Source organism: Etheostoma cragini, chromosome 23, assembly GCF_013103735.1.
Source record: "Etheostoma cragini isolate CJK2018 chromosome 23, CSU_Ecrag_1.0, whole genome shotgun sequence".
NCBI lineage: Eukaryota > Metazoa > Chordata > Actinopteri > Perciformes > Percidae > Etheostoma > Etheostoma cragini.
Window position 1 is genome coordinate 18,971,177 of NC_048429.1, and position 13,515 is coordinate 18,984,691.

The 13,515-nt window shown below is 41.7% G+C and overlaps 1 protein-coding gene across 1 annotated transcript in view; it reads left to right on the forward strand.

Annotated features, from left to right (window-relative positions):
* Window positions 1–13,515, forward strand: part of efcab6 (EF-hand calcium binding domain 6) — a 67,925-nt gene that overhangs the window by 44,995 nt on the left and 9,415 nt on the right. Inside the window, exons 14-20 of the mRNA XM_034864137.1 lie at window positions 1,209–1,410; window positions 2,685–2,799; window positions 4,427–4,554; window positions 5,991–6,220; window positions 7,130–7,193; window positions 7,273–7,391; window positions 7,485–7,655. Coding sequence (XP_034720028.1) covers window positions 1,209–1,410; window positions 2,685–2,799; window positions 4,427–4,554; window positions 5,991–6,220; window positions 7,130–7,193; window positions 7,273–7,391; window positions 7,485–7,655 — 1,029 coding nt within the window. The remainder of the gene's footprint in view (window positions 1–1,208; window positions 1,411–2,684; window positions 2,800–4,426; window positions 4,555–5,990; window positions 6,221–7,129; window positions 7,194–7,272; window positions 7,392–7,484; window positions 7,656–13,515) is intronic.

A 13,515-nucleotide genomic window follows, 5' to 3' on the forward strand; every position in this document is an offset into this window, starting at 1 on the left:
CCTCCTCTTCCTCCTCCGTCTCTTCTTCCTCCTCCTCCTCCTCCTCCGTCTCTTCTTCCTCCTCCTCCTCTGTCTCTTTCTCCTCCTCCTCCTCCTCTTCCTCTTCCTTCTCTTCCTCTTCCACGTCCACGTCCATGTCCACGTCCACGTCCACGTCCACTTCTACTTCCACCTTCTCTCCTGCCCTCCATTGTGAAAATCACACATCCCATTTGGATTTGACCTGGCTTTATATCCCCATTACTGATTGGGTGCAACACATTACTGATTTGAAACAGGTGTGTTAAATTTTGAGTGCTTGTGTGTTACCGATGACAACAGTGTGTTACTTGTATTTCACTTTTGGGGCTGTGTTGTGCCATTCTGAGTTGAAGTGCACCAAAATGCTACATGTGCTTTTTGAATGACAATGTGTTTACAGTTTTGCACAAAAAGCGATTCCGATTTGCTAGCTGTGTCTAACCACATGAGAAGTGTTTAAAGTTCTACAAACTGTGTGCTTCAATCAATAAAGTGGTTTGTACACTTGCAACTTTGGTTTTGCGAATGGATTTTAGTGTTTTAGCAACTCAGAAATACTGTAATAAAAACAACTGGAGACTTGGACAAGCTGATATATGGATCTGATAACATTTGATTAAATTGGAACAGGTCGTGAGTGCTTCTGTGACCTCCCGTTCAGATTAAAGGCTGCTGGAAACGGGTCTAAACTTTCAAACTTAACTGCAACTTTTTGTCCCTGCTCCGGCTGCTGACGCCTGCTCCCGTCCACTTGACATGCCAGGCGCTGTTCATCTCGAACGAGAGGGATGACATGTCTTTTCTTCTGAAGTGTCACGTGAATTTGTCAGTTGTGTGGACAAATTTAGCAACAGCTTTCAGCTGCACGGCTTTCAGGAAGGCTGCTTTCCGTTTTGTCATAGCACATCAGCACTTTACTGTAGTGCAGCTTTTAAAACCAGGAAAAGACAATGCCAGTGTCCTATTACGACAATTACGATTACCAAAATTTAAATTTATGGAGTTTTTTTAAGACTCATTTGACTCATTATGTTGACTGTATGACCTGCATTTTCACTTGACTTGTGATTGTAATGATTTTTAAATTTTTGGCTTTACATGACAGACAGTTGAGTTTTGAAATAAATTTTGGTGTTGAGGTATGGTTTTTCTAAACCCACTCTTAAACATTCTCTGTGTGTTTCCAGGCTCCGTGAGACCTCCAAGTCAGTCAGGGGACAGTGGTCTCCCTCCTGCCCTAAAGTCAGTGCAGACTCCTGCAACATCGTGGACATTGTTTTCCAGAAGATGAGAGTAAGATTAGAGCAACGCCAAAGCAGCCTGTCAGACCGCATCCAGGCCATCACCCACAGCTCTGATGGGACGCTGTCCGAGACAGATGTCCAGAAGGTGAGTGGGGAACAAATACAAGCTACATGACAACCTTAAAAGCAGAAATATTAAACCCTGCTATACCTCCACATGGATGTGTGCATAGTTTTTTGGCCTATTACAGACATATTGGTATGTATCTGTATTGACATCTATTTTGTCTGATATGCCCATGTGACATCCTATCCATATAATGCAGAAAACAGTACTTGGGGTGATTTGGAAATGGTGTTAATACGTAGTTATTGATTTAAATGAATGGACCCATCCAATTCTAGAATCACAAATCCCTGAATCACGGGGCGGATAGACAAATTGTTTTCAATTTCTTTAACATTGAGAAATAGGGTGTTTGTGCTGCATTCACGTGGGGTTGGAATAATTACAAAAACGTGTTCCCGACTGGGAAGACTCACACTGCATTAACATTATGAGATAGAGCATGTTAAGGTTTCACAGAATGTAGAACCCAGATGCAGAGACGGCTAGCAGTGTGAGCTTTAATGTTTTAACAAAAAAATATTAAAATCCATACCAAACAAAAGGTGTCCCAAGAACAGACGGAAAATCCAAAAACAGGACAAGACAAAACACAGAACCCAGACAAACACAAACACAGACAAACGAGAAACACCTAACAGAACACAACAATCCGACCAGATACAACAAAGACAGAACAGAGACTAAATACACAGGGAAATGAGAAAATAAGGAACAAGTGACACTAAGAAAACATGAAACATGCAAACATGACAGTATCCCTCACCCCCCTACCTCCCCACCCCACCCAAGGGAAGGATCCCCGGCATCCAAAAACACAAGGAGCATAAGTCAACGCAGGGTGGGCGGAGGGGGACCGGAAAAGGGCCAATCAAAGCCAAAAACAAACTGGTATGCTGGCACAGATCACAGCAGGGCTCAGGAACTGAGAATTGTGGAACTTGAGGATCGGGGAACTGAGGGCAGTGGGACTCATGGATGGGGAACTGAAAACAGTGGGACTCTGGGATCTTCAGGGAACAGTTCTTGGAAACTACCATGAACTTTTTTTGGAGTTTAATGACAAACCCTATACACTGTACATATAACAATACATGTGCATATAACAATGTGTATTGCATTTCATTGGCATACTGTGTTTCATTAGCATTTTAAATCTTCCATTGCTGGTTAGTAAAAGATACAGGTCAAATTTCCTTGTGCACCTTTAAAAGTTGATGCAACCCAGCCTGGTGCATAGTGCAATGCAGCATGCTGTCAACTTGTCCTGCTTTCTCTTTGTTTACCCCTAGATACTAGAGGACAGCTGGATCATCTTGGATGAAAAGACTTTCCACAAGTTCACTGAACAGCTGGGCTTCAGGGACGGAAAACTCGAGAGCTCGTTGTTCCTGGTGAAGTACGAGGGTGAGGCAGAAGAACGGCAGCCAGAACATCTTGACCAGCGGCGTCAGCAATCCCATCAGTTCTGCATGGCAGGGTTTTCATTGCTTGAATAGAGATTTTAAAAATCCCTTCCTACTCCCCACCAGGCTCCCGTACCCCTCCACTCCATCTTCCCTTGCATCTTAACTCCTACCCACCCACCGTGATCAAACATAAGCCCCCTGCTTCCTGTAAAAGGATGTCTTTCTTAGCACATGAGCCATTGGAAAAATTATCCTGGACTATAAATAGAGTATAGAGTCTCAAGTAGCAGAGCGGGGAAGCACTGATTCAGAATCACACTAGTTTATGCTTGTTTGGGCTAATTAGATGCTTTGGAAGCAGAAAACAGAGCAGCAGGGCATCGGTCTAATTTGTATCCACTTAAAAAAAGGAAAAGACACTAGAAAGAATAACAAAAAGAGAAAGAAAAGAATTATCAAACAAAGCCATGATGTAAAGTTAGTCATGTTTTTGCAAGCCATAAAAATCAAGTTTCCTGAATTTAGAATACAAGTGTGCGTCTGATTTAATATGAATTAGGTCAGGCAGTTAAATGCCCAGTTTGCTTTAAGACATGAAGGGGCGTTCTTTGTGGAAAAACACTAGTTATTCATAAAATGCAACAAAGATTTCAATTTGTTGGGTATAATACCCTCACAAGGACTGGGAATTTAAGAACCGGTTAATTATGTGCCTGATTACTTCAACTTCAACTTTCAACTTTATTTGTCTCCGATGGGCAATTGGTTTTGCATCAAGTGCAACATAAAGAAGACTTGAAACAACATTGGTCAGGGCAAAATAGACTCAGAATCACTGCATCAATGAACAAGCATGATCATCAGAACAGCAACAAGAACAATCAGCAGCAATTCCAGGATTTTTTATGTGCGGTGGTAGAGAGTCAGGGGGGTGGGTGACATTCTCTCAGAATACATAATTGAAAATCTGCTTACACGTATAGGAAATAAAACATCCCGTTCATTATTAATTTCAGTTGTTTTCATTTTAAGGTCCCATGGCTCCCAGTGGCTACAATAGTTGACAGTTGATAAAGGTCACACCCCCAGCCTCCACCTTGCCCCCCCTCTTTCCTCCTCAAAAGCTACAAACTCAGAAACGTCACATACAGTACTAAGGCTGTAATTCTGCACCCAGGACAAATTTTGGGAAAGAGACTTCAGATACAGTATTATGGGACCACTAAAGCCTCTATAAAAGAGACTTCAATTACAGTATTAGGGGACCACTAAGGTCTATATAAAAGAGACTTCAGATACAGTATTAGGGGACCACTAAGGTCTATATAAAAGATACTTCAGATACACCATTAGGCGACCACTTATGTCTAAATAAGGTCTAAGGTCTTTATAAAGTATATATGTGATTTTTTTAAAGCCAATTTTTTGGGGTTTCTGCATTTATTTTAGATGACAGCTAGGTGAGAAAGGAGGAAGACATGTAAGAAATTTCAGAGGTCACATTTGAACCCTGGACCTCAGTATCAAACACCTCCGTGAATACTATGTGCAACTGCTTTACCCACTGAGCCAACCCAACCGCAACTCATGTGGATTAACATCTGTTTTCCACATGGTATCTGTAGAGGCCACAGCCAACGACAGGCAGCAGCGCTTTGGGGTACATGGTGAGGAAGATGAGGTTGTCCCTTTGCTTACTTCAGCTGAGGAGTGCCTGGCTGCCATGAAGACCAGCATCAAGATCATCCATGGGGTGAGCAAGATGTTCACAGCAAGTCTTTCAGACCAGCTGCTAATTAGCAATGCATTCAGCTGCTATTTAAATTCATAAAAAAGAATTATGTGAATGGCTGCTTTTTCCTTGAAGTACTGTTGTCTAAGAATTTAATTACATTAAAAGCCATGTTGGCAATATCTATGGACATTTTGTGCCATAAGATACGTTACAGGAACTGAAGGACGTGAGATGCTGTGTAGAATGTGAGAAACAGGGCCGAGGGGATAGTGTGCAAGTTTGCACAAATCATGGTGTAGCACTTCACACTGTAATCAGATTCATGAGTTGCTCCAATGACACCCTGGAACTTGTATTATTAAAAGTCCAGTTTTTGTCACCACCAACAGTGCAATGGAGCTGTTCTTTTATGAGTGGGTCCCTGTTTTGTTTAACCATGAATGCACAAGCACATGTGGGTGGCAACACACAATCTTGCCAACGGTTTCACTCTATTCCAGTAATCTACAGGTGGTGGTACCATGCGAGGAATTTAGCAATACACAAACAAAAACAGGGAATAATTATAACATCACCATGAACATTAGATGGTGGCTAGCATGAGCCACTTGTCATCTAGCACGCTTTAGGAAACTGGATCAAAATTGAAAAAATCAATAAAGTAAATCCCTACTGTATTACTGTGTTGCAAAATAGCATTTAATTATAGAAAAAAAATTATGCTGTATTACTGTTACTAAGTAAGTTTTTTGACATTGTAAGCTTTGCTCTCTCATAAAATCATCTGGATTTTGCCGTGTTTTCACAGAAATTAGAGCATCTAGAGTGGGTGAAGGTTATCTAACGCTATTGACAGGCAACCATATTTATATGGGCCATTAGCTTTAAGAAAATTACAGATTTCTCTCAGTTTGAACATTTTCATGAGGAAATGGTACATGGTATATACATCTAAGGTTTACAACTTTACTTTCTTGGAATGAAAACTCTAAGCATGTCTCTTTGGATAACCCAATTATTATTTATTATTAACCTTTATTTTATCAGGAAATAATCCCATTGAGATTTAGAATCTCTTTTTCAAGGGAATCCTGGCAAAGACAGCAGTATAATAGTTCCATATTAAATATATAGTAAAAACTAACAACATAAAACAGAAAAAGACAGCAGCGCTAAGGTCAACAGTACATGTGCATTTAGTACTCAATTAGTCCTTTAACCTAATTTTAAACCGTGTCATTGTTGGTGGTAGTCTAAATTAAGATGATTCTGCAATTTATACCAGGATGTGAAGTAAAAAGTTTAAAGGCACAGGATTTTAGGAGCCAGGAAACAACATATGTAAGAAGGCAGTTAGCACAGTATGGCCTTAAAAAGAAAAAATTACCAATGCTCCAATCTGCGATTGTGCAACGACGGCCAACCAACGCTTGCATGCAATCTCCTCCCATCAGGACTACCTGACAGCGTTCCGACTGATGGATAGGAAACGTAAAGGCGTGGTCGACAGCAGTGATTTCAAAAGGGTGTCCAGCAGCTTGGGATTTTTCTGCACGGAGGCAGAGTATCAGCGGCTGCTTGATCTGATGGGCCTGCATCCCGGAGGCAACCTTAACTACGCAGAATTTGTCCATGTTGTTGAAAACAATGCCAAACGCAAACAAGGGAAACAAACAGCGTGTGTGTGAGTCTGATGTGGTTATTATTACTAATGCTTGGACATTTTGGTGTGCTTCTACTGTAGCAATTGAATTAACCTTATGAACAGACCTCTGATTGAGAAAGTCACAGACTATAAATATCTTCGCACCTGTAGTCGATCAAATTTCACATTGATAATCTTGTGTGCAGACTAAGGCAAAACATGGCTATTTCTACAGAAACAAAAGCATTTTTCCCATGTTTTGTAGGAAAAGGGTTGTTGAGGCAGTTTTCTTGTCGGTCTTGGACTATGGCGCTGTGATTTATAGACATGCATCATCTTCAACTCACAAATCTCTGGACTCAGTCTATCACTCCACCTTGAGATTCATAACCCGTCATGTCTTTGTACACATCATTGTATTTTATATGAAAGAATTGGGTGGTCTTATCTTAAAGAAACTTATCTGTAAGGCTCTTATTGGAAAACTGCCATCTTACCTTACAGAACTTCTCTGTTACTCAGAGGGACATTTTCAGAATGGCTCTGCTGTTGGGCTTTTACTTCATGTTCCACAAGCTCGGTCTGAACTAGAAAAACTTCTTTTAGTTTTAGTGCAGCCGACTCCTGAAACAAATTACAAATTACTTTCTTAAAATCAACTCAATTGTGCCTTTTGGACAATTACAAAATCTGGTTTTGAACTTGCATGTAACTGCCTCACATAATTGTATTTTTTGCAGCCCTATTATGCAAATGCATTTATCACATCATTTTCCAATTCTGAATGCTTAGTTGTCTTTTCATATTCATTATGATTGCACATTCATTTGTTCTATATTTGTCTTTGTAATCTGACTCAATGACATTGAAAACAAGGGTTGCCCCTCAATGATCTCTCGAGGATAAATAAAGGTTGAATTAATGTTGATTTTCTGTCTCTCCTGACAGACAAAAGCAGCTCCATGAACTCCTGGCCTGTGACGCTCGCTACAAGTGGGCAGACATGTCCAAGGTCACTAAAACTCACAGACAGCACACCTGATTTGATTATTTGCATGATACAATGATCTGGACCTGTTCCTCTCCGTTAGGTGCTGTGCCAGTTTGACAAAGACGGCCAGGGTTTGATCCATAAAAAGAGCTTGAGGAGACTCCTCTTCACCTATGCTCTCCCCATGGGGTCTGAAGAGTTCGACCAGCTCTGGTCGAGGTAAGAGATACCCTGCTGAGGCATCACAGTCATTACATCATACAGTGCAGGGCTCTTGTCTGTGCAGCCCTTTGTTTTACTTTATTTTGACAGGTATGACCCAGAGTGCCGGGGCTGTGTGGCAGTTTGTGACTTCCTGGAAAAGCTGGGGTTTCATCATGAAGGGGATCACGGGCCTCGGAGCCAGAAGCTCAACCAAGCTGGGTCCCAGGAGGACACTGTCAGACCAGTGTCCTCTGACGCTGCATCACTCCAATGCATTGAGTATGTGAAGAAAGATACTGTGGGCAATTTTAGATTACCCATCGATCAACTCTCTGGCGTTTATCTAGGTCAGCAGTGACAGAAGGCTATGTAAGGTAGCCCAGATGTCCTTGTCCTCAGCCACATCCTTTCCCAGGCTAGATCGTATATGCAATCCCTCCCACATGCTTTTGGTCTGCTCTGTTGTCTCTTCCTACAGTTGTAATTGCCAGGAATACATCCACAGGGAGGCATTCCAAATAGACTTCTTTTGAAATAAAGCGCGGCAGTTCTACCCTGAACTTCTTTTGAATGTCTGAGCTCCTTACCGTATCACGAAAGGCTCTGACACACCAACCCGACAGCAGACCGTTGGCAGAAAACGCAGTCGGACTGATCAGTCGGCTCCCGTCTTTCAAATAAGTGCCTTGGAACACACCGAAGTGACGCAGACTTGAGAATTCATTCTGTGCATGCTGCCACGCTAATCTGTATTGTCGCCCGAAAAATGAAAAAATTAAATGACGGAACATATACCTGATAAACACAGAGCACGCTGTCATCCGTCATTATTTTGATCAAAAAGTGTGGATAGTGGTCTAGAAGGATCGTTGTCGTCATTACTCTCTGAACCGAAGAAAATATGATGGTTAGTATATTACATTGAGTCATTTAGCTGACTCTCTTAGTCATTGAAAAAACACACATGACCACAGAGGATCAGTATATCAAAAGCTTTGCTCTTCACCACAAGAGCATCTGCAATACTATTGATGTTGCACCAGTCTGCCTCTTAATCTTACATTCCATTTTACCCTCACTCAGGAACAAGACCCCATGATACTTACACTCGGGCTAAAACAGGGGCCCTAACCTGGCCTGTACTCGTGCCTTTAGGAACCGACCAGTAGGCCCCTTTTGGGAAAGAGACTTCAGACAGAGTATTAGGGTACCACCAAGGTCTATATAAAAAAGGTCTTCAGATACAGTATTAGGGGACCACTAAGGTCTATATGAAAGAGACTTCAGATATGGTATTAGGGGATCAATATGGTCTATTTAAAAAAGACTTCAGATACAGTATTAGGGGACCACTAAGGGTATATAAAAGAGACTTCAGATACAGTATTAGGGGACCACTAAGGTCTATATAAAAGAGACTTCAGATATGTTATAAGGGGATCAATATGATCTATTTAAAAAAGACTTCAGATACAGTATTAGGGGAACACTAAGGTCTTGGTAAAAGAGATTTCAGAGATTTCAGAGATTTTCAGATATTAAGGACCACTAAGGTCTAAATAAAAGAGACTTCAGATACAGTATTAGGGTTCCACTAAGGTCAATATAAAAGAGACTTTAGATACAGTATTAGGGGACCACTAAGGTCTATATAAAAGAGACTTCAGATATGGTATTAGGGGATCACTAAGGTCTATATAAAAGAGACTTCAGATACAGTATTAGGGGACCCCTTAGGCCTATATAAAAGAGACTTCAGACACAGTATAAGGGGACCACTACAGTCTATATAAAAGAGACTTCAGACACAGTATTAGGTGACCACTAGGTTCTATATAAAAGAAACTTCAGATATGGTATTAGAGGATCACTAAGGTCTATATAAAAGAAACTTCAGATACAGTATTATACAGTAATATAAAAGCATCCAAAGAGCACCATGTCATGCGACCTTTAAGTCAAGGCTTAAAAGCTATATATGTTTAGTGACTGTGACTGTATTTATTTATTGTTTTACAGCCGCAGCCTCTAGAATGACATTGTCATTATTGTTGCTGTAGCTAACAGGGGCTAACTGGCCAACTTTGGCAGCAGGTGTTGAGCTTACTAGTGGTGCAGTCACATGCTCCGCATGGCGTTACATCCGGAGTTGGGAAGTTGTTCTTCTGATTTTGAAGTGCTCATGAGCTTTAAGTTGTAATGAAGAAAAAACATGGACGCTACAAAGAAGATGTGTGTATTTCATTGCTCAAAGCATTTTAACGGCATGCTGATAGCTGTTTCCAGTGTTTATTTCCAGTTTGTAGCTTTTCAATTAGGAGTTTTGTCCCAGACTTGCTGCACCAGTAATGTTACATTCACTAAAACCACTAAAATATTGCTTTACCTGTTTAGTCTAGGTCCCTCTACAAGGACAGCAAGTAACGAAAAACCTTATACCTCATTACAAATCAAAAAGCAAAACATTGACATGCAATATGTGAAATGATAAAAGGCTTCTTGCCATGAATGCAACATTTACTTTTATTTGCAATGTTTCTGCGTAATATGATGTCTATGGGCAAGTCATTTACAATTTTCTTGGGCGGAGTGATGACCTTAGGAGTCCCGTGGTAGATCACAGAGTAACAATGGTGCTTTTCACTCCCCCCAAGTAGTAGGGCTTTACCTACTGTTAGAAGATTGCTGGATCTCATGTGACCTGGTTATTTGTACATGCTGTGAGTATACAAATCACAACATGTAAATAGGAACATGTTGACATTACACAAGGCACTCACATGCACAGACAAGCACGGACATGAATGAATGAAGACATTTATTTCATACATGTTAAAAATGAACAAAACAAAACATCAAAGAAGTGTACAAATAAGTTGACAAATAATTACTAATTACTACAATTGTTAGGTTTTTGTAAATAATAGAGTGGGGTCTAGACCTTCTTCATCTGTAAAGTGTCTTGAAATAACTCTTGTTAACAATTGATACAATACATAAAATTGAAGACTTGAAAGGAGCAAAACATTCAATAAACAATAAGAAACATACATAGACATGTCTGAAAAGGAGTAGGAAGAAGTATACATTTATCCATAGCTCAGTTACTCATTATTATTTTTATTTCAATGTTTCAGTATAACTTGCCTTCGTGAGCCTTAGCACTGTGGAAAAGCTCCCATCTCACTATATAAAACTTGGTGATTTGAATGTACAATCCATATACAGATATATATTGACATTCAAATGTACACGTGCATACACACACGTATACACACAAAAACATTTACATACATACATACTGTACACATACACTTCACACTAATATATTTATAGACACATATTTACATACACACACACACACACACACATAATGTATGATATAATAACCACATTATACATGACCACATTTCTGTCACTTATAACATAAGTAGATTATAACCACATTCATATCTTATTTATATTTATCACATTGATCTATTATAAAATACTTATACGCAAACATACAAATACTTCGATGAACACACATTGCAATTGTCAAAGCCCTCTTTTTTCCCCTCTATCTTTTAAATCTCAGAAGTGGAACCTTGAGAAAATAGATTTTTAAAGACTTAAAGTAATGGGTATACAGCAGTACAGTAATGTACTCCGCTTTTTTCAAGTTGCTTTCACAATAGTATTTATATATTTTCAAATTTCCATTGCAGTTAAACAATAGGCCTACAGAAAAAGCGGCACTTCCCACGTTGATACTTGCTCTTGGTTTTGCACCTTCAACAGCTCTACCGCACACATGACATGACACCAATCTACGCACTGCTTTCATTACTGATCTACCCACGCCATTGGCTTGTGTTAACCTAGTTGAATCAACTTTGTGTTAAAGTAGGTACATCTCTTGCAGGAATTTCCTCTTAAATCATTAATTACTGTAACCTGGTTAAGTGGTCCAAACCATATTGTTTATTCCTACCCTCTAAACTGACCCACAGGAGCGTTTCATAAATTTGAGCCATTAGCGGTGGCAGGAAATACAAAATTTTGTCTAAAGCAGAGAATGCTAACGGACACAATTTTGAACATGTCTCTAAAGTTGTGGCTTGATTATGGTTAGGCACAAAAACTAATTGGTTATGATTAGGCATTAAAACTACTCGATCAAGTGAGTAAGTAAATGGTCTCATGACATGATCCCCTAATACTGTACCTGAAGTCTCTTTTATATAAGCCTTAGTGGTCCCCTAAAACTGTATCTGAAGTCTCTTTTATGTAGACCTTAGTGGTCCCCTAATACTGTATCTGAAGTCTATTTTATGTAGACCTTAGTGGTCCCCTAATACTGTATCTGAAGTCTCTTTTATGTGGACCTTAGTGGTCCCCTAATACTGCATCTGAAGACTTTTTATATAGACCCTAGTGGTCCCCTAATACATCATCTGAAGTCTCTTTCCCAAAATTCCGCCTTGGTGCAGAACTGCAGCCACTAGAGCCAGTCCCACAATGAGCTTGTATGTGTCAGTATGTGTGTGCAAAGCAGAGAAAGGGAAGGTAACCTTGCCCCTTATGACCTCATAAGGAGAAGATTCAAGATCGGCCCATCTGAGCTTTTCATTTTCTCAACCCAGGGCTCGGTTTACACCTATCTCCATTTCTAGCCACTGGGGGGCCATAGGCAGGCTGGGGGAACTCATATTAATATAAAAAAAACTCACGAAGTGACATTTTCATGCTGTGCGACCTTTAAGAACTTGAACCCTGCTCTTCCATGTTAAAGTCCTCTGTTTGTTTGACCCATCCATCAAATTGTTTAAGTCGGCTTTGTTCTTCAAAAAACCTCTACCGTAGCCTGGTTATTCAGCCAGCCCATGGGCCCGCCACCTGTGGGAGGATCCAAAGGGGTCGGGTGCGCTGTCATATGGGTGGCAGCGAAGGTCAGGGGCTTCGACAGACCAGACCTGGGCAGAAGAGACTGGCTCTGGGGACGTGGAATGTCACCTCTCTGTGGGGGAAGGAGCCGGAACTTGTGCGGGAGGTGGAGCGCTACCAGTTAGATCTGGTGGGGCTTACCTCTACGCACACTCTTGGATAGGGGTTGCACTCTGTCCTACTCTGGAGTTGCCCGTGATGTGAGGCGCAGCGCGGGTGTGGGGATACTCACAAGCCCCCGGCTGAGCGCCGCTGCGTTGGTCAAAGGTCAATGATCGATTTTATAATCGTTTTATCTGATTTGAAGCCGTATGTTTTGGACACTCGGGTAAAGAGAGGGGCAGAGCTGTTAACTGATCACCATCTGGTGGTGAGTTGGGTCAGGTGATGGGGGAGGACTCTGGACAGACCTGGTAAGCCCAAACGGGTAGTGCGGGTAAGCTGGGAACGTCTGGAGGAGGCCCCTGTCCGACGGACTTTCAACTCACACTTACGGCGGAGCTTTTCTGGCATCCCTGTGGAGGCTGGGGGCATTAAACCTGAGTGGACAATGTTCAAAGTTTCCATTGCTAAAGCTGCGGCGACGAGCTGTGGTCTTAGGGTCTTAGGTGCCTCAAGGGGCGGTAACCCACGAATACCTTTGTGGACACCGGTGGAAGAAGAAGGAATCTTTCCGGGATATGTTATCCTGGAGGACTCCGGAAGCAGTTGCAGGGGACCGACGGGCCCGAAGGGCTGCAGCCTCCGCCGTGACAGAGGCAAAGCAGCGGGTGTGGGAGAAGTTTGGATAAGACATGGAGAAGGACTTGCGGTCGGCACCAAGGTGCTTCTGGGAAAATCGTTTGCCACCTCAGGAGGGGCAAGCGAGGAACCATCCAAGCTGTATACAGTAAGGATGGGACGTTGTTGACCTCAACTGGGGAGGTAATAGAGCGGTGGAAGGAGCACTTTGAGGAACTCCTAAATCCAGCTGACAGGCCCTCTGTGGTAGAGGCAGAGCTGGAGGATGATGGGGGATTTTCGTCAATTTACCTGGTGGAAGTCGCTGAGGTAGTCAAACAACTCCACAGCGCCAAAGCCCCAGGGATTGATGAGAGCTGTCCAGAAATGCTGAAAGCTCTAGGTGTGGAGGGGATGTCTTGGTTGACATGCCTCTTCAACATTGCGTGGAAGTCTGGGACGGTGCCTAAGGAGTGGCAGACCGGGGTGGTGG